The sequence below is a fragment of the Cicer arietinum genome, chromosome 3, assembly GCF_000331145.2.
Source record: "Cicer arietinum cultivar CDC Frontier isolate Library 1 chromosome 3, Cicar.CDCFrontier_v2.0, whole genome shotgun sequence".
Lineage (NCBI taxonomy): Eukaryota > Viridiplantae > Streptophyta > Magnoliopsida > Fabales > Fabaceae > Cicer > Cicer arietinum.
In genome coordinates this window covers 75095746-75121903 of record NC_021162.2, presented here as the reverse complement: position 1 = coordinate 75121903, position 26158 = coordinate 75095746, and the positions used below count along the sequence as shown (strand labels likewise).

Genomic DNA, 26158 nt, shown 5'->3' with positions numbered 1-26158 from the left:
TAGAGAAGGGAAAAGTAACATGACAGATTACAATAGTATAAAAAATAAATTAATCATTTTCTTCATTAAACTTTATTTCGTTTTCTTCTAAATCAAAGTGTCGTTTCTACCTCAATCATTCGAACCAAACAATATGTTAATCTCATATTAATTAAATAGAGAGAAGGAAACAAAAGTTGTTGTTTTAAACAATACAATAACTATTGTGAATTCACTGAAATCTTGTTCATTCTATTTATTTTCATTAATCTAATCATTGCGAATAAGTAAACGAGATGAGAGTTTGTTATTAGTGGTGATTGTTATTAGTGGTGACTATCCTGCAATTCCATTTTCATGTATATAAATTAGTAACTTTTTGCAATTTTAGGTATTAATTAGTGAAAGAAATATTTATATACTTTGTAACTTATAGAAAGGGCAAATTTTTGACTTATACTCTGTAACTTATAGATCATCTAAATACACATCACTACCGGTCGAAATAAAAAATATAAAACACTAAAACCCAATATCTGCCTCTCCACATGTCCAACTCTATAGGAGAACACAGAATGCTGTAAGGGTTATACAAGTTTTGTTCTTGTATAAAAAATATTAAAAGTACATTTTACAAAAAACATGTGACGTTGATATTAGAAAAAAAGTCGCGTTCTTACAAGCACTATAGACTTTGCAACTATGTGATGCACTTATGGAATGGCATTACATGCATAAATAAAACAAATGGTTTTTTTTTTTTCATAATCATTTTTACACTAATAACACAGTTATAGACATAAGCTCAATTAAGAAAAGAGTAAAAAGATAAATGATTTTTGATAGTTAAATCTTCGTGAGATCTATGCATGTAACTAATGTAAATGTGAATTTAGATTGTAATTTGTGATAAATAATTAACCGATTTCACATTTACCTAAAAGGTAACATAGTTGTTTGGTTTACATTAATCCTAACCTGCTTGAATTGTCTATATGTCCTCAACCTATTCTTGATTAGAGCATGCAATAGACCAGAATCAGAATCAGTAAACCACACCCAATATATCACCCATACGATCCCCAAGTGACTCCTGATTGTTTGTGAAAGGCTGGCTCCATACAGTAAAATATATAATCTGAGATTCATATAGTTGAGCAGCCTCTACATGTGGTCCTCCTGCTTGGGCGAGTCCATCTGAGAATTGGATCATGCTCAATTCCCAATATTCTGCAAGGTGACACACCGGGAGACTGAAAATCTTCTAATTTTTCCAACAAGTTATTCAGCCTGGGTATACTCTAGCAACATGTGTGGAGAGCGGTAGATTTTAACAAGCGTCCAATACAGAATCTCTTCCACTTCAAGCTCTCCTTCTGCTCTTGCAGCATATATATCTTCACATATTGCCATCAATCTGCATCAATAAACACATTAAAGAAATCATTCCCAATAAAACAGAAGGGATCCATTAGTGAACATTAATCATACTAGTATAGATTAATTGCTCGGGCACCTGTCACAAGAAGGAAGGTTCTCAAAAGGAATTCTCATTCGTAAATCAGAACATTGTAATCTGATAAAGCGTCCAACTGCAAGCACAAAGGTGATGTAAAGTCCCCAGATGCTGAATTTGCTTAGCGTTTCGCCAATAATACCCTCTAAAGCAGCAAGGAGAATGATAAATTGGTATTAGTTAAGATATTTGATCATATCAGAGAAACAAAGTTCTGCTTTGATCCGCGTATGTAAGGACTAGATAGGTAGGTAGCTGTAATAAAGTTTCAGTTGAACTTACGAGGGGTTTCTTCAGATACAATTATAGCCATCGGCCCTGGGAACTTCCCACATCCGTGTGCATCTGAGATGTCGAGATCATAGAAAGACCACCACTCTGGATCCCCGCGGTTAAGGACAAGATCCCCACTAACCAGCTCCACCTGCAAAGACATTATGCTTGTTATTTATCCGAGCCACAGCCAATGAATGAGTGTAGCAGTTCAATGAATAATATCAGGAGTATTTTTTGGGGTCATAGATTGGATATTTTGTTCAAGGCTAAGCTTAGGACATTGAAAGTTAGACATACATACCGACTGTTCAAGAGACCGCACATCTCCAGAGCCCGTGACCCGAAAATATCTAGGATAAATATTGAATACCGAGAAACTATTGGAAGTACCATTGAAGACTTTAGTCACTTCTGAAGATGTGGGAAGATCCTGCTCCTGTATGATTAATTCATATTTCACTACTTCCTTTCCTCTAGGCCTATCTCTGGTAAATTCCCAGGAGAAAGTAATGTCCATATTCCACCTAAGGGACTTCATAAATCTGGCCTGCACAACAGGTGGAACAAGCCACAATGTACTTGCATCCGGTTGACAGCATATTAATTGAACGTCTTTCTCATTGTATGCATTAAGATAACCCTGAGGATCCAAACTTGTGCGTGCTTCAAGCTTTTCCCAAGATATCTTTTCACACAAAGTAGTCTCAAATAATGTCAACTTGCCACCCAATGTTTTTATATCAACCCGAGCGCTGGCATCTTTGATTGGGTTTGCAATGTTTGTTGGGTTACCGCTACTATACATCTGTCCAGAAAACGTAATTTTTAAAAAATGATGTGAAGTGCAAGTTCAATAAATAAATTAGGAAAAAAAAATCTGTCCAATATTATTGTAGTATGCACTCTATAATTGATCTACAACAAAGTAAAAGTAGCATTCATCAGTCTTAAGCTTTTTCTGAAAAATGTCAGAAAGGCAGAAATTGTCAGCCTTAGTACTTGAATTTGAAATTTGTACAATTGGATTGTCAAGACAGTTTACTACTATTATCTAGGTTGAACCATTGAACGCTGCTACATCACTCCCAGAAAAGAAACATTACATGTTGGCTGTAGTCATGAGAGGAAACAGCAAAGAGCCAAAGACATTGGCCATCTACTGTTTCCGTTTTTTTTCTCACTCCAAACATTCGATTTTTCAAGGCCTGAAAATATTCAGCATAACAACTCCATCTGTGTCATATATTGCTTCCCATCATTGGTCACATACAGTATAGCAGCTCTTTGGTCAGTCACTGTATGGAGGATTTTTTGGGCTGGCGTTCTGGTAAAGGAACCTTTGCCAATTCTAGGAAATGCAAGGCTCATGCTTCTTATCAAAAAGTGCTAATAGAAGTGGAGCAAATAACCCACCTTGAGATATTTCAATTAGTTAAGAGCAAACATAGTAGGCACTTGCCATCACAATGATACAGACAACAGAAGCTGTGCTGTGCCCCTGATTTTATTTTTATATTTCTGTTGATTATAGTCACAATTAGTATTATTATGTCCATTTAATTATTGATATAGTATCCTTGGTTCCTATCTTTTTCTTATTTAGAGAGATTCTATCTTGTATATATATTTTTGTAGTCTCATAGAACAATAACAGTTATCTATTCAAAATTATTCAAGTTGGTATTAGAGTCAACTATATATTATCCATGCACCAAGCCCAATAGTGTTGGGTGTAAGAATTATTGGAAAAAACTCAATTCCTATATTGAAAAGAAATAAACCTTGAAAATAGTTATAAAGAGTCACACCCCTCACCTTACAAGTCTGTTTTGTAAGGATGAGTTAGGTCCAATTCAAAAATCTAAGATGGTATTGAAGCCTATCCACCGGGATTCCAACCATATTATCCATGTACCGAGCTCAATCAAATAGTGTTGGACGTGAGAGCATATTGAGAAAAACCTAACCCCCACATTGAAAAGAGATAAGACCTGAAAATGGTTTATAAAGAGTGATATCGCTTACCTTACAAGTCGGTTTTGCAATAGAGCTAGGCCCAATTCAAAAATCTAAGAATTTCTATTGACCCCAACCAATAATATTCATCAAAAAGCAATGAAAAAAAAACTTCTTTTAGTCAATTGAAATTATTGAAATTACAAAATATATTGCTTTTTAAATTGATACTACATCCTTATCTTTCTCACGTGCATAGGCACAAATATATTTACTTCATCTAGATATTCAAACTATGTCATTCACATATATTTTTATTTTATTTGTTATTTCATACAACAACAACAAAGCCCTATCCACTTGGTGGGGTCAGCTGCATGGATCAATCGACATCATAATATTCTATTAAGTATCATATATTTATCCAAACTATTGACTTCTAGGTCTTTCTTGATAGCTTCTGCAATAGTTTGTCTTGGCCTACCTCTGCTTTTAGCAAATGGGCTACTCTCCATCTGATCTACTCTCGTTATTACAGAATCAATTCCACAGGTCTCTTCTACACATGTCAAAACCACCTAAGATGAGATTTAACCATCTTTCCTACATTAGGTGCTATCCTAACTCTTTCTCTAATGCTATTATCCTCACTACACTGATCTTACTCTCGTGATGGCATTTTAGTGCCAACACTCCTACCCATACAACAATCTAGGTCTTATAGTTGTACGATAAACTTTTTCCTTAACTTGAACAATACCTTTTTATCGCATAAAACTCCTGAGGTACTCCTCCGATTCATCCAACTAAAATAAGATTCGTAGTTGGAACTTGGAGCATTGAATTTTAATCAAAAACAAAAACAATATTATAATTTTTTATTCTTACCAGCATTGGAGCCCATATAACACACATTAGAACAAAGAATAGACATATCCCACTGCAGAACTTTGTCATTTTTGTCTGCTTCTGTCCTTGTTGGTGGCTGGCTCTATTCAAAACCACATCGCATTTGACAAGAAACAAGCTTGCATGAATATCTTCCAACTAGAAAGAAAGTTAAATTGTTACAAATATATAAATGGGATTAAAAATGCACACTGCTTCACATAATTAATAAGAGAATGAGAAGTAGCTAAGAAAATACCAAGTCTGCATGTTTATGTAATATAGGAGTTATGAATCTAAGTGTTCAACCACGGAATGAGTCATTTTTCCGGAGTACTAATACATGGATGTTACGGTACCAGTAACAATCAAATTTTAGTTTAGGTGCATGCTTGTGAAACTATTAACAGCCACCATATTAAGATATTACTATAACTTACAAAATTACAAGACTATGATTGGTTATTTCCATAATTGGAAAATTTAGGAAAAGACTACTAAAGAAGACTCATCACAGAAGAAAAAGAGACAGTATTGAAGAAGATAAGGGAAGTGGACAAGAAACCACTGATGTCCAAAATGCTAATAAATTTCAGAATGCAAGGTGTGTAATCTTCCCAAATAGATGGTTAAAGTATAATCCTTGCTTACTAAGAACGTCACTTTGATGTTAAAGTAATTAAGTTATATAAGAATCACTCACAAACTTACATGGAAGAGAGGAACATTTATTTCTGTCAAATTAATCCTCTAATCAACTTATGCAAGTTATCAAGGTCAAAATCTTTGACATTGCTGACTCTTTAGATCTAGAAGACTTAGCAGTCTCTGAACATCAACTGAGGGGTATGCTATTATCTTAATTTATTATGTTGTTCAGTTGCAACTGCTTATATTAAATGACTATTTGTTTTCTTTGGTGCTACCCAGACAATTTTGGTTCACCAAAATTGTCCATTTGACTCAGTAGTAAAGTCTTGTAGTGGCATGGTTTGGTCCTCATTCTAATTTTGTTTATAAAGTTGAACCTTTACATTCAGTGTAATATAGGTTAACAAAAGTTAAAACTGTCATAAATTGATAGAAAAAATGTCTTTTTCTCGATATACTGTATCAGTAGCCCATAATATTCACATTTCATCATTAGTGGTAGTTGATGTGACACATCACACATGGATTTATTTCAAAATGACTTTTCCAGATTTTCATTTGATGAAAAAATCAAGAGCATTAATGATGTCCAAATATTCTACCCCAACTGTTCAAGAATGGCCGAACAAGGAGCTCTATATTAATATGCAAATGGCATAACTCAACAGTAGCAACAACAACAAAAATTATCATGAAGAAACAATATGGAGAAAACTTAGCACATATGACATACCTTTAACCAGTCATACATAGTCAAAGATGTTGTCGTGCAAGACCAATCTAGCACACATCTCAATTCATAGAGAAAAGGCAGAGCTCGATATAGTTGAAACCCCAAAACATTAACTCGTGAAACATTACTGGTCAAAAACTGCCTGTACAAAGTGCTTTTGTGTGGAATCCCAAAATGAATTTGTAGTGCTTGCAAAACCAGAGATATCGTTTTTGTAAAATAAATGGCACGAATTGCTAATCTTCCAGAGTATCTGTGCAAAGGATCCATGTCCCAGGCATATTTTGTGACTGAATATGTGAATAGAACAAGATTGAATAAATAGAAAATAACTTTTCCTGTTGCAAATGAACAGAGGTATATAACACGATCAAGCACGATCAGGAAAAAGACAACCTGCAAGATAAAGTCTTTATGCTGAGTAACTAGCCAGACATATAAATTTACAATCAACATGGAAGAAATGGTTCAAGTAGTGGAAAATATTAAACTGTGTAATCTTAGATAAAAAATGAAATGGATGAGTTTGGTATAAAAGAAGTCAAGTTTCTGAAAATCTATGAACACAAGTTATGTGAGCCCTTGGAAAAAAAGAAATTAACCCTTATTTGAAGTCTTTCAATGTCTTCTATAGTTTAAAAAATGGTATTAAATTTATCTGCTATTTCCCCTAATATGTGTTATGAGTCTATGATTATGTTTGCAATATTAATGAAGCATGAAGGAAAAAGTTTGCATCAACTAATTGAAAATCGCCAAACTTTGAACTAATGAGTTTATAAATGCATTCAAATGTAAATGGTAACACTATGTTTGGTTTGATGAAAAGGGATGGTATGGAATGGAATCAAATAAAATAATACTAGGACTCATTGTTTGGAGTTTGGACTGTTTAAAATAGGAAGGAACAAAGTGTGATGGAATACATTCCATTCCTTTCAATACCCCTCTTTTTCTTCCCCTCTAATTCAGAGCATGAGGGGTGAAATAAGTCTTATGTTCTATAAAAAATTATCCAAATAATAAAATTCCATTTAACACTAATACTATATCCCATTCCCTTCAATTCCCTCATCATTATATATCCAAACATAGCCTAAGTTCCATCAAGAGAATGAGCAGCCAAGAGAAACTCAGTATAGGACTCACAATATCTGATACAATTTTAAAATAAGGCATCAACGTCTGTGAAAAAAAATTACCATGAGAACTAATACAAAATCTTCTGGGAACTGATCTTCAAGCTGGTAGACTTCAAGAAACTCACTGTTAGCTTTCATAACTGATTCATAAAAAATGGCTATTAAGAAGAAAACAGCCAAATCAGCTCCAAAGATGTAGGCGTACAGATCAATTTCCCTTTTCCCACCACCGATGATGGAAATTATTCGATATGGAAATCCAATTTCTTTGAAAATACCTATGTGTTGAGCTTTTCGAATCTCATTGGATACATCTGCTGCTGGAGTTAATGAGCTGTACCATTCTTCAGCAGTAAATTCAATTGAAGGGGAAGCATATAACACCTCAAAAACAACAAGACACAAGTTTTCATTCTCTTCACTTTTTTCGATGCTCTGTACACGAACCCTACTTGCAGGGTGCAATTTAAAAAGGTTATCCTCTTTGCATCTCCTATTGTGCAATATCTTCAGCGACTTATTTATTCTTGATTCAATTCTCTTTGGTTGAATTCCCTCTTCAGGCCACGAGTTAACCTCCACAGACAGCTGCACAAAGTAAGGGGGAGTTTCAGCACCCCAAGTTAATGATTTCCAGTACCTACAGAGTCTTCTGACCAACAATTTCAGTACATTTTTCAGCGGTAAAAATAATATCTGTAATCTCTCTTTGCAGGTGGAGCACTTTACATCCTCTATGAAGCTCTTATTTTTTCTCTTACAAAAGCTGGAATCTGCAGCGATTGTCCAACCACCATCCTTCACAGTTATGGAAGTTTGTAAGAGAGTGAATATATATACTAGGAAAAATGGTAAGTTGCTTGTAACAAAAGATGATGTTATTTTTTTCGCAGGGAATCCCAATTCTTGAAGCAAGTTCACGTGGAATTGAAACTCAGTGTGTTGAATGATGATTTGATACAAGTACTGCAGCAAAATGCACATCTCGGTGTAAATTAGCATAATAACCCAAAATATGTAACTGGGACCAGTATTTTGACAGAGTGCATATAAAAAGAGAGCTGCGAGGTACACCACGGAAAGTAAACTGAAGGACCATAGATATATTAGAATAAAGCAGCAATAGCAAACAACATCATTATTCGACCTCATTCGGGACCACATGTAACGGATAATAATGCCAATTTGAAGGCAAGCAGTATCAGGCACAGTATGCTCATTAACAGAGTGAGTGGAAAACGTAGACTCCAGAGGTTCTGCACCCGTATTCTGATTCTCAATCTCATAGTACTCCTCATCATCTGATGAATCTTCACTTGACTCAAGTTCTTCGCGTTCAATCTTCAGATAGTTCATTAGATTGTTAACTGCCATATTTCCAAGAGACTGCACCTGAGATACTCCATTCCCTATGAAATGTACAGCTGAAACTAAAGCATTTCTCCTTACTCTGAGTTTATAACGATTCCTTATTTCTAAATGAAAAATATCATTGCTTTTAGTTCTTTCCTTTACCTCAGCAATTCCATGAGGAGTATCCATTGGGTGATTCCAATATTCTGTTGCTAATGGACCTGGAAATTTTTCACTTGATAGAGATTGATTCACATCAAATGAGTCTATTGGCTCGGTATTTATATCAAGATCTTGCTTCCGGAATTCATTTTCCCTGTGCAAATCTAGGGAAGAATTTCCTCTCTCTCTTAAGCCATCAATTTCGAGAGAAGTATTACTGCAGTTTGCATCAGTGCTCATATTATGGAGCTGATCTTGAAGGTTTAGCATCTCTGATTTCATCTTTTCAACCTGCAAGCTTCGGAGATGCTTCAGCTCTTCAGCTTTACGTATGTACTGTAACTGAGCAGTCTTCCAAGCAGCTTTCTTCTCTTGTTGTCGCAGTATAGCCCCAATCTGCTCTTTCTCAAGGTATTTTGATACATAAACAAACTCTGGAAATGAAAACATGTATGACTGTAGTGATACTAACATGAATATGATGATTTCCACAAACGATGATCTTGATGTAATTCGAAATCCATAATCATACTTGTGAAATCCAACCAATTCATTTATGTGCTGTATGGAACCACTTTTGATCTCGCTAAAGTCACCAACAAAAGGAGATTGATATGCAAGCGACAAGACAATAACAACAAAGTTGTACATCCTTAAGAATCTAAAGATTCGATTTCCTTGCTTTAGTATTTTTAGCCTCATTCGGAAGAAAACTAGAGCAAAACCAAGATAGCCAAAATGCAGCATGTCATATTCAAGAGTTCCTGTAATCAAAATCAATGAAAGAACAAAATCTAACAAGTGACAGTAACCATAAAGCCTCAAGTGGTCGAGAAATGTCCAGTATCCTTTTGTTTCAAATGAAAGATCACTTAGTACAGATGCAGACTTCCATTGAGAGAGTGTTTTCTGATATATCTCTAATCCAGTGAGAGTAGATGACTGGTCAGCCCGGAACTTGAAACATGAAAACATGAAAACCCCGTAATAGCTAATAAGCATACGAGGATCATCAACAGTAACTCCTGCAGTGAAGGCATTTAACATTAATCATTGGGGGAAAATTATCACATAAAGAATATTAAAATTATCCAGTCATGACTTATAAACATTCTCTAGTGTAAAAAACAGGTGTTTGGGTTTTTTATACAACTGATACACATTTACCCGCAAGGCATATACCTTCTGTCTGTCAACTATCTGAACACACAAAGAAACATGCATTAATTGAGAGATACCTAGCCAACACCTTTTGCAGTAGCTAAAATATATATCTGATACTCTCCAACAATCATGGCATGGTACTTGTACGTCAACCTGCTGGTGCACAAAAGCAAGATGCATCCAGATAGCCAAGTATTCAATAATGATGACAGAAGCAAATAGAAAAACAAAAACAGGCCATAATTTTTTAATAAGTAACCGATGTAGAAGAACACAAGCAGCAAGTGATGCTATATAGAGCAAGGAGATTGCGTTCAATACAGCAAAGCTAGCAAGAAGCAAAACAATCATGTTGATTTCAAGACCAAATAAATTGAACATGTTCTCTATCCAGAATTTCAAAGATACTTTTAAAAAAGTCTTCTGCATTTCCAACCTCTCTTTTCTCAAGAAAAGGAGCCGCTTTCTGTTCCACTTCATGCTATCCTTGGAACTCTCCCAGAAATGAAAAAGTCGAAGTTTTTTTGCACTGTCTCTTTGCGCAGAATCTGGCCCTTGGGATAATGCAGAATTAGCTGTTGGCCATGAACGGCTTCTTGTACCTCTTTTAATTGTTGGTGATGTAGGATTTTCATTAGGATCTTCAACTGGACTGAATAGAGAACAAAGCTCATTCCATCTTCCTCCATTTCCGTTAACATGTTGCATCTTTTCCAACCAACGAAAAACATTGTATTGAAGTATACATGCTACAATAACCACAACCTTTCCCCTCAACCCTGACTCTATACCTTTAAAACCAGGCTTGTACAGCTGTAAACCCATAAGTAAGGATAATTGATAGAGATCTTGACCAGGAAACATCTTAGCCTGATCTCCCCACATCTGGAAAAGATATTCAACCATTATAAGAAGCCCTGAGTAAACTAGAAATACTTTTGCTGGGATCTGAGAAGACTTTGGTAATCTTGAACAGTTAATTAAACCAACAAGATACAGGAAACCAAATGCACTTATAGGTGATAAAGATGCATAAAACAGGGCAAGATATAATATTTTCTCAGTATGCCGGACCAACAGACGTCTGGCAAAAGGAAAAGGTCTTATTTCAGGTGCATCATAGCTGCTAGACCCAGAACTTTTGCTCTGCCTTCTTTCATAGCTATATAGCTGCATTACTACCATTACAGCCAAGGATTCCCAAATGTTTTGCAACATTGAAGCTTCTGGGTTATAGCCGAATGCATTTTGAAGATCAGTGATCCCGGAAAACCACATCTTTGAGTTGGACAAGACACCAATGCTGTAAATGGAGAAAAACACAAATACAGCATACACTTTCATAGGATACCAAAGATGCTTTCTTGTTTTCCCTGCAAGTTGTCTTCCACTTATCCATAGTAGAAGAAAGAATAAGTAACCAAATGAAGCATAGTTGGGTGCGCAAAGGTATACACCAAGGAGAATTGTCAGGAAGGCAATGTATTTACCACATGACCGATAAACAGAAAGGAACTTCTGTCTTATAACCTTCAAATATGATACTGTCTTCCTCTCTATATAATAATAGAATGGTTAGAATATTGACATCCAGTATTGAAACACTAAGGCTAAATATGTAGCTTAAACTAATCGAGCAACAGAAGTATTATTGTCTTTAACACAATAAAAATTATTATATAGAAAAATAAAATTATATGGAAATCCTAGGGAATAGTCAGTATTTATTAGAGTTGTACCATGAGCTCCCTGGCTCTCACTAGATCTTGGAGTATCACCCGATAAACGGACAGGTTTGCTCACACCAGCCCTAAAGATGCTAAACCCAACTGGTGGGCAAGATGTGTGTTGCACAATAGCTGAAAATGTAAGAAGTGTTTGAAGTCCGTGATTGTGAATTGCACAGAAGCAAGCAAGAATTGATATTTTGAAGAAATCCACTGAATGGATATGATTAAGCAGGCCTGCAAAATTCACATGAACGAATAATGATATAACTAAACAGAATGACTTTATTGAAGGCAAAACAAAGTTTACATTTGGACCCCAAAAACACAAACAAATGTCTGACACGCATAATAAAAGTTATCTTTTTTTTGTTTATAAGCATAACAAAAGTGTACTTATACATAAATAAATAAAAATATTTACCTAATCGTGAGAGAATTTGAAAAGCATACGAACCCTTCTGGTCCAACGTTTTGGAGATAAAATCAAGCTGAAGAATGAACTGAAGTGCAAATTGTGCCTCACATAAAAGGATAACAGCTTGACGCAATTTACCATCGAGTGCATTGCTTAAAAGATAAAGTAAAAAGAAAATCACTGCATGCAGAAGGTGTACGCAGTCAGTAAATTATGACTACTGACACAGCTGAGAATCTTCCGAAGACAATGTTCCAAAGAAAGTTCAAATTTTTTCAACGTACAGTTAGTTAACAACTCTCAATAATATGAATAAACAATAAATGGAAACTCATTATAGAACTCAATATACTTGAATTAAAAACTTGAGTCATTTGTACATGTGGAATTGTGTGGCTCATTTGTATTATAAAATTGTGCATTAATGTTGGATCAAAACTTAAATCCGACAAAAATGAGGTAAGGAGTTGATCTACATCTCATGCTAAGTGCAATTCCTCATTAGAAGTATATAAATAAACAAATATATACAAATAACAAAGGAGGAAACTGATGGACATTGAACTTACTATAAACAGCATGAATAAGACCGGGTCTTATTGCAATAAGAAATATCAATGTTAATATTATAGTATGTGAGCACTTGCGAAGTCCCCATACTATTGTAGCCACAACTAATACTGTAGTCTCTTCTTCCTCTAGAAAATTGGCAACAGAAAGAAACATGAGCTAAAGCCAATACAAAGTTAAATTGGAAGAATACAAGGGGCCTTTAAGAAGAACTTTTTCATTTCTTATAATTACTTAATAAGCATAATCATATTTTACAAGCAATAGATGTAGGATTAATAACATGAGATCTTTTAAATTCCCAGAAAACTGTAATACACTGCCTATTTAACATATTTTCCTGTTTGTGATGTTCTCAAAAGTCAAAAGGCAAAAAATTAGCTGTATGTTGCTATGGCATTACGTAGACTATACTCCATGATAAAGAAAAGATTTATCTGGTAGATAACATATTTTCTCCAAAGGCATAAAACATATAAATTGTCCAAGATGCTACAGTTTCAATTCAAAGAAAATAATTATGCAAGATGCTATAAAGGATGCACCAGATGGGCATAAACGTGCCAACCATATTGTCATGCTGAATACTTTATGAAACCAGTATTTTGAAAGTGTCAGCAGGCATCAAATTTAAATGTGTCTCACAAATGATTTCATCCTCCTGAAGACATAATTAGAACCTTGGCAAACTAAACAGCCAAATGTTATCAACCTTCATTAGCACATAAGTCATAATGAAAATGTCATAGAAAATCATAAATAATTTATCCATGAGAGTCATACTTAACATTTTATCACAACTTGTTATCAAGGAGTATAGGGTTAAGCACTGGAAATCATAATTGTGAACAATAGCACGCATAGTCTACTTAGACCATCTTTTTTCTCACCTTCCACAACAGATTCATCAGCTGTTAATTGTCCTTGATCAGTAATGCACAATAACACTGAATTGTTCACAAGATTGCACGTGGCGACAAGAAAACCAAGACCAAATTGAGCAAGCAAATAGTAGGCCGGGATAGGATAATGCCACAAGCCTATAGTTTCCCATATCTTCATATCCTGCAAGTGAGGAACAGAATATAATTGTAGATCCTTAGCAAAGAAAAACATTTTACTATACTTGTAGATCCCTCAAAGCCACTAGCACCTTCCATGATTTGCCATTGGAGACAGTGAGTGCTACGTTAAATATATACGTGCTAGCTGCCCAAAGGAGAATGAAAACAAGAAGCATGCCATTCAGTTGCTGCAATCGAAACATGGAAGGGAAGGCATACAAGATGTATCCCACATAAGCAAGCAATCCAAATGAGCACAGACTTGCAAAGTGGAAACTCCAAAATGATAGAACCAGCAAGGAAATCTGCCAGGAGTGTCAATTAATGCAATTAATCAGCTTATAAAAGTTCTTTATAAGTGTCAAGAGTCACAGGTCACAACGAGAGAGGGGGGGCTTACAAGCTATGAAGCATGAAGTCCGACATGGACATGGATTCCGAACAAGACACGGACATTGAAACACTGAGACTACTAATGTCGAAAATATAGGGCCCAGATTTTGATATATATATACTATTTATTATAATAAAATAAAATACGAGCTTCATTTATCAAAGATAAATTGAGAATTAAAATTCATATATTCATCTAAACTGATGACTTTGTTTCATTACAGAATAGATTCTAAAACAAGATATATAATTCAGTCTTTCACTTTCATCCATCCATCTACCAGCAAAAAGTTAAAAATGATGTAATCAATTTAAGGTTTTTAACCCTCTAATGGATCATCATCATTGAAGACCAGAGAAGATAAAGACATGAGTATGTGGAATGATGTGCATATGCGATACCTTGTCAAATGCCTAATTAAATTTTTTAAATAACTTGTCAAATGCCTAATTATAATTTTTAAATGCTTTTTTAATTCTAATTTTTTAGGAAATAATCGTAGTTGTGACTATTCTCACAGTAGTTGTGTCCGAGTTGTATCTAAGGACTAAGGAGTGTCTAAGGTGTGATGTAGAGAACACATTTTTTTAGCACAATTGTCTAAGGTGTCTGATTCATGTTGTACGGCAGATATATGAGTGTCGAACACACATACGTGTCAAACACGCCTAATCCCATGAGTTTTCGTGCTTCATAGCTCACAAGAGAACACTAGGTCATAGGCTCAATTTGATTGATCTATGGTATATATCATGAAAAGTTTTGAATGTTTCATGAGTTGATATCAGTATGTCCAATATATATCTCTTCAATGATTAAAATGATTTTCATCAATCACCGCCTGATCAAAATTCGGAAGTGACAATATTAGCTTGTTATGACTTATGAAGCACAGACACCTGACATGACACGGACACCTCGACACTACTAATGTCAAAAACATAGGACACCAACACACTTATATTTATTATAATCAAATAAAATATGAACATTATATTGAGAATCAAAATTGATATATGCATTTAAATTGAGCAATTTGTTTCATTATAAAACAAGATATGATAGTTCTTCATCTTCATTCATTTATCTATTACCGAAAAGTTAAACTTAATGTGTATAACCCCTCATTGATCATCATTGCTTTGACACATCTTTAGTCCATGTTGATGTGTCTGAGATATGTCTAAGGGGTGTCTGAGTTGTGTTGAAGCAAAAAATATATATTTTTTGGTACACTTGTTTTAGGTGTCATACGAGTATCGGACACGGAGACACGTCTAATCCGAGTGGTGTCAGCACTTCATAGGTTATGACTAGTGTGGCCCATTGCATGAGACTTTCACGCGGTTGTATTTGGGGAGGGTAGATATATGCAATCTTACCCTCACAGACGAAGAGGTTGTGTTCAAGATTTGAACTCTTGACCTCGAAGTCACAAGGCAGCAACCTTACTGTTGAGCCAAGGTTTTCCCTCATAACTTGTGATGACTGTTGAAAACAAAAAACAGATACGGTAATTATGAATTTGCATCTACTAATACCCTTACAATATCCTCTTTGGGCCAAATAATAAAACGATTGCATAGGTGCAATTTGCATCTAGTAGCTCCATTTCTTGTTTGAGAATAAATGGAGGATGAATTCAAGTTTATCAGTTGGCCAGTGAAAATGAGTAATAATTACCAATTCAATTTTTTCGCCCTTAAACACGACTTTTATGTTACTTCACTAGTTACATATGTCATGCCAAACATTCGACATGAATTTGCACGGGATTTTAGCATCTAAATGATTTTACTGAAGAAGAAAAAATCCCTCAACAGAAATAGGCAAGGCATGCATACCGGAAAGCCATATGTTAGAAAGTTAATACTAAACGTCTGAGAAATAGCTCCTCGCAGTATGAAACTTGAATGCCTCACACCAAACCTGCAGAAAATTAGAAAACCAGGAGAAGAAAGAAATAAAATATTGTTAGACTTCCCCCGGCACCACAACCCAAAAAACAACAAAACAAATGGTCCAAGAAGCAGTAGAATTGCTTTGTGGGGGAGTATAGAAGATAGTGGCAATCAGCCAAAATCACGTGATTGTGTCTTGTACAGTCACCATTAGGATTTGCTATTATTTCTTTCCCGTATTAGTTACATCATTTATAGGAATTATTCTTTCCCTGAATCTTAGACGTAGATTGTTGTACAAAATTTATCTTGTAATCCTATTTATTCCAGGCTTTGTAACAATTTCACTACCAAGGAAAATAAACTTCGTTTTTCACACACTATTACTGATTACATCCAACATCATTCCTAGCTTACCCTTCTTCCTCTCCCTCCTTCTACAAAAGACCTTCATGGAAGGCCTATGACGAGGCCCGTCAAAATCATTATGAGGCGTTAAAACTATTGCAAATTTGAAATAAGCTCCTAACTTTATTTGTTTTAACCAACATAAAAGGAAACAAAAGAAAAAAACAAGAATGAAGGATCAAATGAGGATGTTGCATCTAGTTATTACCTGGATTCATGAACAAAGAGAGAATGTCTTTTGGGAAGAAGTTCCTCAATCAAGTCATTTTCTCTTGTTGATGTCATGATTTCCATTTCGGCTAGCTCATTTCTGATCCAAGATAGCTGGAACAAAGGGCAAAAGGAAATTGGTAACCCATACTACAAGAGATTGTAACAAAATATGGAGAAAAAATCATAATATATGAAATATCTTATCTCTTGGGATTGGTGTTCATATTTTCGTTGGTTCATGATTTGTTTCCTTATTCTTTGAAAGTGCAAGTGTCCACACACTCTAATAAAATAGTATATCGAGAATCTCACATCGATGAGAGACATCGCCTAGGTAGTGCATATAAGGCTAGGACATCCTCACCCTATAAGTCGGTTTGGTGTGTTGACTTAAGCCCTAAGCCTAAATTCTAAAATGGTATCAGAGTCTATCATAAATTTGTTATTGGGCCAAGATATCTATTATCACACGTGAACTTGTCCACACTCCAAATGTCCAATCCCGTAAGGGGATGTGTTGAGAGTGTCACATTGACTAGAAAAATGTTGTGATGGTGCTTATAAGGCTAGGTTAATCCCCACTGTACAGGTCGATTTTGTGGGGTTTAAGTGTACCCTAAGCCCAAATTCCAATATATTGCTGTAGACACTGCTGGCCGAATGCAAAACTGGAATTGGGAATTAAATTGGAGAAGACCCTTGTTCGAATGGGAAAAGATGTGGCAGCTGAGTTAGAGAATTTATGCACAATGGGCAACCAAACTTGTCTTGTGAGGATCGGTTAGAATGGACAACAAACCGTGCAAGTAGCTACTCAGTCAAACTTGGCTATCATTGGTTATTAGGAAATGGTCAGCACTCTCCCTCAATTGAACCAGATTTGCAACAAGATTTGAAAGCTTTTTGGTCATGATTCATTCCATCAAAGTTTGGACAGATTCTCAAAGGAAAAAGGAGAAAGAGGAGATGGCATATAATTTGGTGTGCAACCATTTGGGGTCTCCAGAATAAAATTATTTGTGATGGGGGACTGTCGACTTTGAAGGATTATTAGCACAAATTAAAATTATATTTTGGAGTTGGTTTATGTTAATTGAAGGAAAGACGCCTAGCCTACAATATTTGGATTGGTTTGTTAAACCTTTGGGCTGTCTTTCTTCTATGTAATCTGATTTTTATGTAATGGGTTGAAGTACCCCTTGTACTCCCTTAAAATATTTTGCTTATAAAAAAAACAATGGTAATTACCTATTTTATATGGTAGAAATATTGACCCTTTTTCAACTGTATAAAAATGTTATTTATAATAGGAAAATTATACATTCTTACCATAATGTAGAAAAGTAGAAGTGAAATAACAGAACAAACTTCTGACCATTCTGACTTCGTAGAAAGTTTGAACAGCCCAAAGTGGTAAAATATCAACCTAAAGGTCTCTGGGAATTCAATAGGAAGTTGGTATATGTACAGCAAAATGATATTGAAGCCAGCATAAAATAGAAGGTATCTCCACAACCTTCAAATTCATAACAACCACAAATCAGTATGAACCAATTAATTTCTATTTATAATTTACACTGTAACAGAAAATAGTATTATCATCATTTTTTGCTTGGGGAGGAAAAGCTTACCGAAAGATACCTAAATAATTGCTTGTCAAAGACCAATCAACTAGCCCTATACCGCTGCAAATGAAAAAAGGCAAAGAAACCCAAGATGCATGACTAATCCCAGCAATTAGTTGTATAGCAGGTAACAGTAAACAGCACAAGCCCTTAAGATGAGATCCTGCAACCCAAATCCAACATCCAACTATAATAATTCCATAAACAAAGAAATCAGTTAGTTATTGCTATTAGTGTAGACAACACAACTCAACTAAATAAATTATTTACTTTGACGTGACAACAAATAATTTTGTTAATAGACCTGAAAGTGAGAATTGAGCTCTTACCCACATCAAGGAAACCAGTTATCCTAAGACCCCGGTAGAGGTTTTCTGTATTATTTTCTAACGGTGGTTTTACGACAAATCTCTTCTTTATTTAGAAACATAAATTTTATTAAAGAAAACAAGTCAAGTATAAAAAGGGGACAGACAAACCACCTATAAGTAATCAAGAGTGCAAAAATACCCTCTATGTATTAGTAATGACTAATGATAACTCCCCTGAAACAAACACGAGCAAAAGATGGAGATGCCATAAACAAAACCCCATCCCAAATAAAAATAAGGGAAAAGAGAAGTTTTACGACAAACCTATCTGCAGAACGGAAGAGCATAGATGCCCTGAACAAAAATTTCTCCATGCATCTTGACCACATCCATTTCCATATATTTCAAATAGAGAAAGAAAGGTTGCTAATACATGCATTACCAAAAAATACTCTATAGGCAAAGTCCTCCAAGACTGTACTCTGCAAAATCATTCATATTTCATACAGTATTCGTAGTATATCTGAATGGTGATACACAGAAGGGGGAAATTTTAATTTACAAAGGGAAAAACCCAAAAAAGCTACCTTATAAATCCAATTAGCTGAGCCCACTGCGCATCAGCAGTACTCCACTGATCCCCCTCAATGGCCAAAACAATATAAAATATGGCATGTGAGAGCAGCGTCAATGAGGATAATATAAGAACAGACCACGATATCAAAGATTGTTGATGCAAACGAGATCCTATTTGGAGAAAAAGGAGAGTGAAAAAACTACAGTAATTATATTTGCACCTAAAATACAGTAGCACTGCCTAGGGTTGAAATGATACAAACAGAATCCTAAATTTAGAGCGTATATATATCGCTAAATTCCTGATAGGACATCAAATTTTTAAGGTGTAAAGAAAAAGGCAGAAAAATCACGTGTCATAAATAAATAACAAGGATAAGAGCAAGCATCTCACCTTTTCTAGGAGCTGTGTACTGAATGAAAAGGAATGCTATTAAATCAACCAAAGAGATCAAACTCCAGTTAAGTACAGATGCTGCATAAAACAGAGAAAAGGCACCAATTGTAATTTAGCGTGTGAGAAAGTTGAGACAAAAGCAATGTAAACAAGTATGGGCAACCCTACAGAGAGCCTCACGTGAACTCAAGCAATCCCAGTCAAACTTTAGATGGAATCACTAGTATATAAATTACACAGTTGTATTCATACTTGACCACTTTTAATAAAACACCGTTATGTGAGTTCATGACAACTTGAATAGACATACATTTGAATGTACCAACTATGTAATACTGACACTTCACATTGAAATTGTGTCTGAGTGTCAAACATGTGTTGGTATCAGACACTGACACTTGTTATTACCTACAATCACTTATATTTTTTCAAAATATATTGGTGTCTATGTGTGTCAGGATCAGACGATCAGTCTTATGTCCATGTGAATGCTACGTAGTATGCATGCATCATTTGAGGGACAAAATCATATAAGTGAGATACTATTATTATTAATTAAAAATACAATGCTACCGTTTGTCAAGTTAAACCGAAGGTACTTATGTATATGTAGCAAGCTTGGAGAAAACTATAATAGTAACTAATTAAACTTCCTCTCGAACATTCAAATCCATGCGACTTAGGATAAAATATTGAAATTGGGATGCATTTACCATAATAACGTGAAAAAACTGAGGGATGATAGGATCAAACCTGTTAGGAGAAGCATAGGTAGTATGAATCCAGGTATAAACCTAGCCATAATGTAAGTATAATTATCACTATTTCATATGAAAAAATAGAATCAGTAGCTACATCATAGTGTGGAGCAACACAAATCTATCTATAGAACGGAATCCATGCGTGAAACCCTGAAAGTGTGAACCGTGGACGCGATGGAAGATTTTGCTTCTCATGGCAACGTATAGGATGCAAATCAAAAAACGACGTCGGAAAATGTTGCCGTTGAAGACGGAAAAGGAAGAATGGATGAGATGAGGAATGAAGATTCAGGAATGAGATTTGAGACGCGACGAACACGCTCGGTGCTTGAGTTTTTTCCTTTCCCTCCTGAATTGGATCAACTGAATTCGTTATTCGTTACTCAGAATATCAAATAAAGGGTATTTTCGGTACTCCGCTTCTTTTAGCGTTCCTTTCAGTTTCAGTCTTAAGCCTAAGCAAAAACTGGGAGCTGATTCAATTGGTATTACAATAATAACCCTTAAGCAAAACATTAGCAAGTTACGCAGATACTAAAATTGCAGTCACTAATGTTTTATGTTTAGTAGCAATTAAGAACATATATGGGGATGTAGCTCATATGGTAGAGCGCTCGCTTCGCATGCGAGAGGCACGGGGTTCGATTCCCTGCATCTCCATTTTTGTCCATTTTTATGCTTTTCAATACACGATTCCAAAATTTTCATCCTTGTCAGTATTTTTTCCTCTTTACTATTAACGATATAAATAAACCATTAAATTTTAAAAAATAATGAAATTTGACAGAATTTTTTTTTTAAAATCTAACTGTGGATAACAAGAGAAATACATAATTTTCAGTTTATTTATTTTCAATTGTATTACATATTATTTTAAATATAATATATTTTATTATATATTTATGACATTGACAATACATTAATATCTAATAAAAATAATTTAATATTCTTTTTTTTATTTATATATTTTTTTTAATATGTGTGAAATGATTATTTTGAAGAAGAGTACCATTGAACGAACTCTTAAATTTTATTTAATTTTGAGGTAAATAATATTGGAAAATATTCACAATAATCACTATTTTAATTTACAAATGTATTTTATTATTTTATTTTTTATAAAATAAAAAAAATAAATCTTTTATTTTTTCAACTTTTTTATATAATATGTTACAAATAAAATTCATTTATATTTGTATAAGGGTGCCTATACTTATTATTATTATTAAGTGTTTATATTGTAAGTATAGTACACATGGGTGTATGAGTACCACTTGCACATTTATTTATGATGCAAATTTTTATCAAGTGATATATAAATTATCCATAATTTTTTTAAGGCAACTTATATCTTACATTATTATTATTATTATTATTATTATTATTATTATTATTATTATTATTATTATTATTTATGTGATTTCTTAAAAAAAACGCGATCATATTAACATTTGAATCTATTTATAAAAATATAAACTTTGAGTGTAAATTCTTAAAGGTTAACAGAAATGGTAACAAGTGTCTTTAGACCACTTGTTAAACACCTAAATATATAAATTTTACATGAAAATTGTGTATTTAACTTTGAAAAGTCAAATTTTATTTTTTTCAATAGTAAAATTTTATTTTTGAATTATTAACAAGTGTCCTTGGACATTTATTAGCCCAACCTTAAAATTAAACATGGTTGCCTCACTCAAGACATTTTTATTTGTATTTTATCGCTAAATAGCTATTACTCAGGGTGTGTTAACATGAAGGAATACTCTAATTAACTCCTTAAGGTTGTATGAACTTGACAAGACCCTAGAAGAGTAGAATCATTTCTTATAAGTTGGTTCATAGTAGAATGACCACTAACATAAAGCATAATCGTAGAAGGAATGTCAACATTTTTCCTGTTACCAATGCAATTATTGATGCAATTTGGATGAGGAGTCTATTATGCATATTTTGAGAGAGAGTGATGATGTCCATGATTTTGGGATCAAATTATAAATGAAGGTAATTGGAGTGGATTATTTTTCATGAGCATATTTGCTTGGCTTTTTTGAACCTTTTAGCTTCTAATGTAAGCAACATGTATCTGGAGAATTAGTCTACCATTTGATCTTTAGTGAAGCTTTGTTAATTTATTAAATTTAGTCTAACTCAATGAATAATCTTTAAATAAACCTAAGCAGGTTACTCAAATTAGTTGGAGAAATTATCTCATAGTTTATTTTAAATGCAATGTAGATGGATCTTATTGTGATTCTTTTAATTTTTTCAGGTTTATATGTTTAGAGACCACGAATATCGTTTTATTAAAAACTTTTATATTAATTTTGACTTTTGCAGTCTTCTGTGAGTTAAAACTTGAACTTTACTTCAAGTTACGAAAATGACTAGAAGTCTAGAGTTTTTAAAAGTCATATTTAAATTAAATTATTCTACCGTAATTAACATAATTATTTTTGGTTTGACTGAAACAAAGATTCATAAACCAATTTTTCACAATATCATCTATTTGCTTCATCATTCGTGCATGTATAAATCACGAAGGAAATAGACACGTTGATTTTCACTCGCTCAAAATCTTTTATTAAGATTTTTTAAATAGTCTAATTTCTCCCCATAGTTTGTTTTTACTTAAAGACACCATTTACCTTTTTTTTATCTATAAATAAAATAATAAAAAATTTGACACACAACTACAGTATTTGATTCAAATATAGGATATAGTATCAAATATAATAAATTTTAATATTTGTAAGCTAAGATGAAGAAGTTTGTGTATTATAAAAAAACAAAACAAAATTGAAATAAAAAGTGAAAAATGCATGTGTGAGTCGTCCCGTGCAGGCAGCGTTGTGAAATGAATAGAATAGCAATAGACGAAGATAAGAAGTGAGAAAGCATGAAAGTAGTGAGTGAATATGAGAAAATAGAGAAGCAAGCAAGCAAGCAGTTGTAAGTGTAAATAGCAATAATGCATAGAGAAGAGAAAGGAGGAGTACTTCCAAAGAGAATAATAGTACTCCGTCACGGTGAATCACAAGGTAACTTAGATCCCGGAGCATACGCAGTAACACCAGACCACAAGATCTCGTTAACACCACAAGGCATTGCTCAGGCACGTCTCACTGGCTCACGCATCCGCCACGTCATCTCTTCTTCATCTTCCTCTCCTGATTGGCGTCTCTACTTCTACGTCTCCCCTTACACTCGCACCCGATCCACTCTCCGTGAAATCGCCAGATCTTTTTCCAAGAAACGTGTCATTGGTGTTAGAGAAGAGTGCCGCATTCGTGAACAGGATTTTGGTAATTTTCAGGTTCAGGAACGCATGAACGCTATTAAGGAAACTCGACAGCGTTTTGGTAGATTCTTCTATCGCTTTCCCGAGGGTGAGTCCGCCGCCGACGTTTTCGATCGCGTTTCCAGTACGTAACAACGCCCTCATCTTTTTACGGTTCTTCTTCCCTCTCTATTCAATTCTATTATTCTGCCCTAATTAATTAGTTTCGTGATATTTTAGTTCCATTAACCAATCAATCAATCAATCCATAATAATCATATTAATAGGGAACACCTAAATTAAACACACAAGTGCTTATCATGTCAAATTAGTTTATGTATATAAGCTGTTTGTTTATTATACTATTGAAGGGGAAATGTTACCTTATAAGCTATGTAACTGTATAAGCTGTTTTGGGAGCTTATGAGAATTAAATGAGGGAAACAACTTAATTAAATGCATAAGCAAAACACCTAAATTAGACACACAAGTGCTTATCATTTATAAAAGTTTATGTACATGTTGTTTGTGTATAGGAGTACTATTGACGAGAAAATGTGAGCATATAAGCTCTGTAACTGTATAAGCTGTTTTGGGAGGTTATGAAAATTAACTGAAAACAACTTATTTGTAGACATATCATAAGCTGTTTTTGCAAAATTTTCCATACATGTCAGGCTTATGTGATCATTGTAAATTGAGCGATAGTAGATGTCAGTAAGCATCAGGAGTCTTAAATTATCACCGTGCAACGCTCAGCTGCAAGTAAAGGGACAATATCATTCCTGAAGCAGACATTTATACATTGAGTTTAATTTGCATGTAGTGTCAGTGTAAAATATATACACTGTCAACACATCACAATCACTCATGTCAATTACTTTAAAGGTGGTTACAATAAAAGTCAAACATTTTTGAACATCGGATGATTGTGATTCACTGTAAGTGTTAAAACACTTTACACTGAGAGTGTATATAAATTAAATCCTTATACATATATGTATAAATATTAAAACATATAAGTCTACAGGACCCATGCTTAATAGCATTTTCCAAAACTAATACCATCAATATTTATCTTTTATGGACTAAATTAAGCAGTAACTGAATAAAAAGGCTTATTGTGATGTGTAGATTGATTGACAAACATAACTTTTTAGCTAGAATTGTTCCGAGAATGAGTTGGTGTTGTTATTGACTCTGGGACTGGGATAGGTGCAGCTTTAAATTTATACAACAACCATTGTTGAATTTTGACTGGATTCTGTTGCAGTGTAGTTATTATGCTCGTTAACTAATGTGATGTAGATTGTAGAGGGCTTAGGCGGTGTTAATTTGGAGATGATTTGTTTGCAGGTTTTCTTGAATCTTTGTGGAGGGATATTGACATGAACAGGCTTAATCATAACCCTTCAAACGATTTGAATCTGATAATTGTGTCACATGGGCTGGCATCTCGAGTTTTCCTTATGAGGTGGTTCAGGTGGACAGTTGAACAATTTGAGCATCTCAACAATTTTGGAAACTCTGAGTTCCGTGTGATGCAGTTGGGGAGTGGCGGAGAGTACAGCTTGGCAGTTCATCATACGGACAAAGAATTGCTTGAATGGGGGCTTTCTCCTGATATGATAGCCGATCAGAAATGGCGAGCCCATGGCTGCAAGGGTGCCTCAAACGATCAAAGTCCCCGCTACCTTGAAGCATTTTTTGATATCATTACCGACTCTGATGATGAGAGTGTTGACACAAAAGACAAAACAAATTCTTTGAGTGAGCATTCCTAGTTTCCACTTTGCTTAGACATGTACTAGACTGAGCATACCATGTACTAGACAATAGGCTGTTCTTTCTTTGTTTTTTTCATTGGATAGCAGATGATTTAGTTTCAAAAAACGAGGGTAGCAGATATAAAGTGATAATAGGTTGTTCCTTGCTAATTAGCAGTTCTAATCAGCTGATTCATCATCATAAAATTGAATTCAATTGGAGGTCTCAACAAATACTTTTAATGAAATGATAATCTTTACTGTGGGTAGATTCAGAGCAATTTAATACTTGTAGTAGGGGCTGAAGGCTTTGTTCATTCTGCATAATCTTATACATAGAGTATGTTGTTCAAGTTTGGACTTAGTTTGTGATCCTCAATGTTTATGCGTATTGGACACATTTATTCTTCTCAAGTGCTAAATTATTTTTGTTAAACATAAGAAACTCTGTAGGGCATGTAAAGGTGAGTCACACGTTGAGGTTATGATATTGTCCTGGGAGTCTATTGAAGGCGGTTCTATTTTATGTTTGCAGGTAATTGATTTCACTGGTTCATTGTGATCTTCTAATCACACAATATACTACAATAGTAACTTCATTGTGTTGAGGCTACCTCAAATTTGATTATCGGAGGGAGAATTATAATATATATTATTTGTTATATTATACAAGACATATTCAAACAATATAATAATAAATGATAATTTTATTTTACTATATTCTACCGTATCTTTCTATTAAATATTTAAATTAAATATAATTTTATACTATAAGTGTTTTTATCAAGAAAATTTGGTTTATCTAACTCACTGCATGATACTACTATTGTTGCAATAATATTTCCACTTTCTCAACAACTCTGTTTCCTTACTCTTCTTGCCTTGTAATATTCGGCAAAAGAATTGCGTATGGGGCAGATTTCAAAA

At 34.3% G+C, this 26158-nt stretch overlaps 2 protein-coding genes and 1 non-coding gene across 9 annotated transcripts; 2 read left to right on the top strand and 1 right to left on the bottom strand.

The window, feature by feature from the left end:
• Nucleotides 1-793: 793 nt before the first annotated feature.
• On the bottom strand, nucleotides 794-20632 carry LOC101512930 (piezo-type mechanosensitive ion channel homolog). Of its 7 annotated transcripts, XM_073365917.1 has the most exons (22): nucleotides 20178-20615; nucleotides 19422-19502; nucleotides 19039-19198; nucleotides 18776-18933; nucleotides 18147-18303; nucleotides 17845-18031; nucleotides 16511-16626; nucleotides 15838-15922; nucleotides 13689-13904; nucleotides 13426-13600; nucleotides 12535-12663; nucleotides 11972-12145; nucleotides 11560-11784; nucleotides 9895-11376; nucleotides 7420-9681; nucleotides 7202-7281; nucleotides 6000-6395; nucleotides 4616-4774; nucleotides 2073-2576; nucleotides 1778-1919; nucleotides 1496-1640; nucleotides 794-1396 (listed from the first exon to the last, which is right to left on the bottom strand). In XM_073365917.1, exons 1-22 carry the CDS (start codon nucleotides 20224-20226, stop codon nucleotides 1261-1263), a joined length of 7218 nt encoding a protein of 2405 aa, XP_073222018.1. In that variant the 5' UTR covers nucleotides 20227-20615; the 3' UTR covers nucleotides 794-1260. The 7 variants fall into 7 exon arrangements, 6 of the variants coding, with proteins under 6 accessions (XP_073222018.1, XP_012569616.1, XP_073222017.1 ...); XM_012714162.3 differs by having other exon boundaries at nucleotides 7202-9681; nucleotides 20178-20614; XR_012162264.1 differs by lacking the exon at nucleotides 794-1396 and adding an exon at nucleotides 3587-3762 and having other exon boundaries at nucleotides 1552-1640; nucleotides 7202-9681; nucleotides 20178-20632.
• A 140-nt stretch (nucleotides 20633-20772) lies between these two features.
• TRNAA-CGC (transfer RNA alanine (anticodon CGC)) lies at nucleotides 20773-20845 on the top strand. Its single transcript has one exon. It is a non-coding gene; the product is annotated as a tRNA-Ala (tRNA).
• Nucleotides 20846-22943: 2098 nt separating this feature from the next.
• LOC101512622 (phosphoglycerate mutase-like protein AT74) lies at nucleotides 22944-25653 on the top strand. Its single transcript, XM_004494588.4, has 2 exons — nucleotides 22944-23610; nucleotides 24822-25653. Exons 1-2 carry the CDS (start codon nucleotides 23157-23159, stop codon nucleotides 25247-25249), a joined length of 882 nt encoding a protein of 293 aa, XP_004494645.1. The 5' UTR covers nucleotides 22944-23156; the 3' UTR covers nucleotides 25250-25653.
• The last annotated feature ends 505 nt before the right edge of the window (nucleotides 25654-26158 follow it).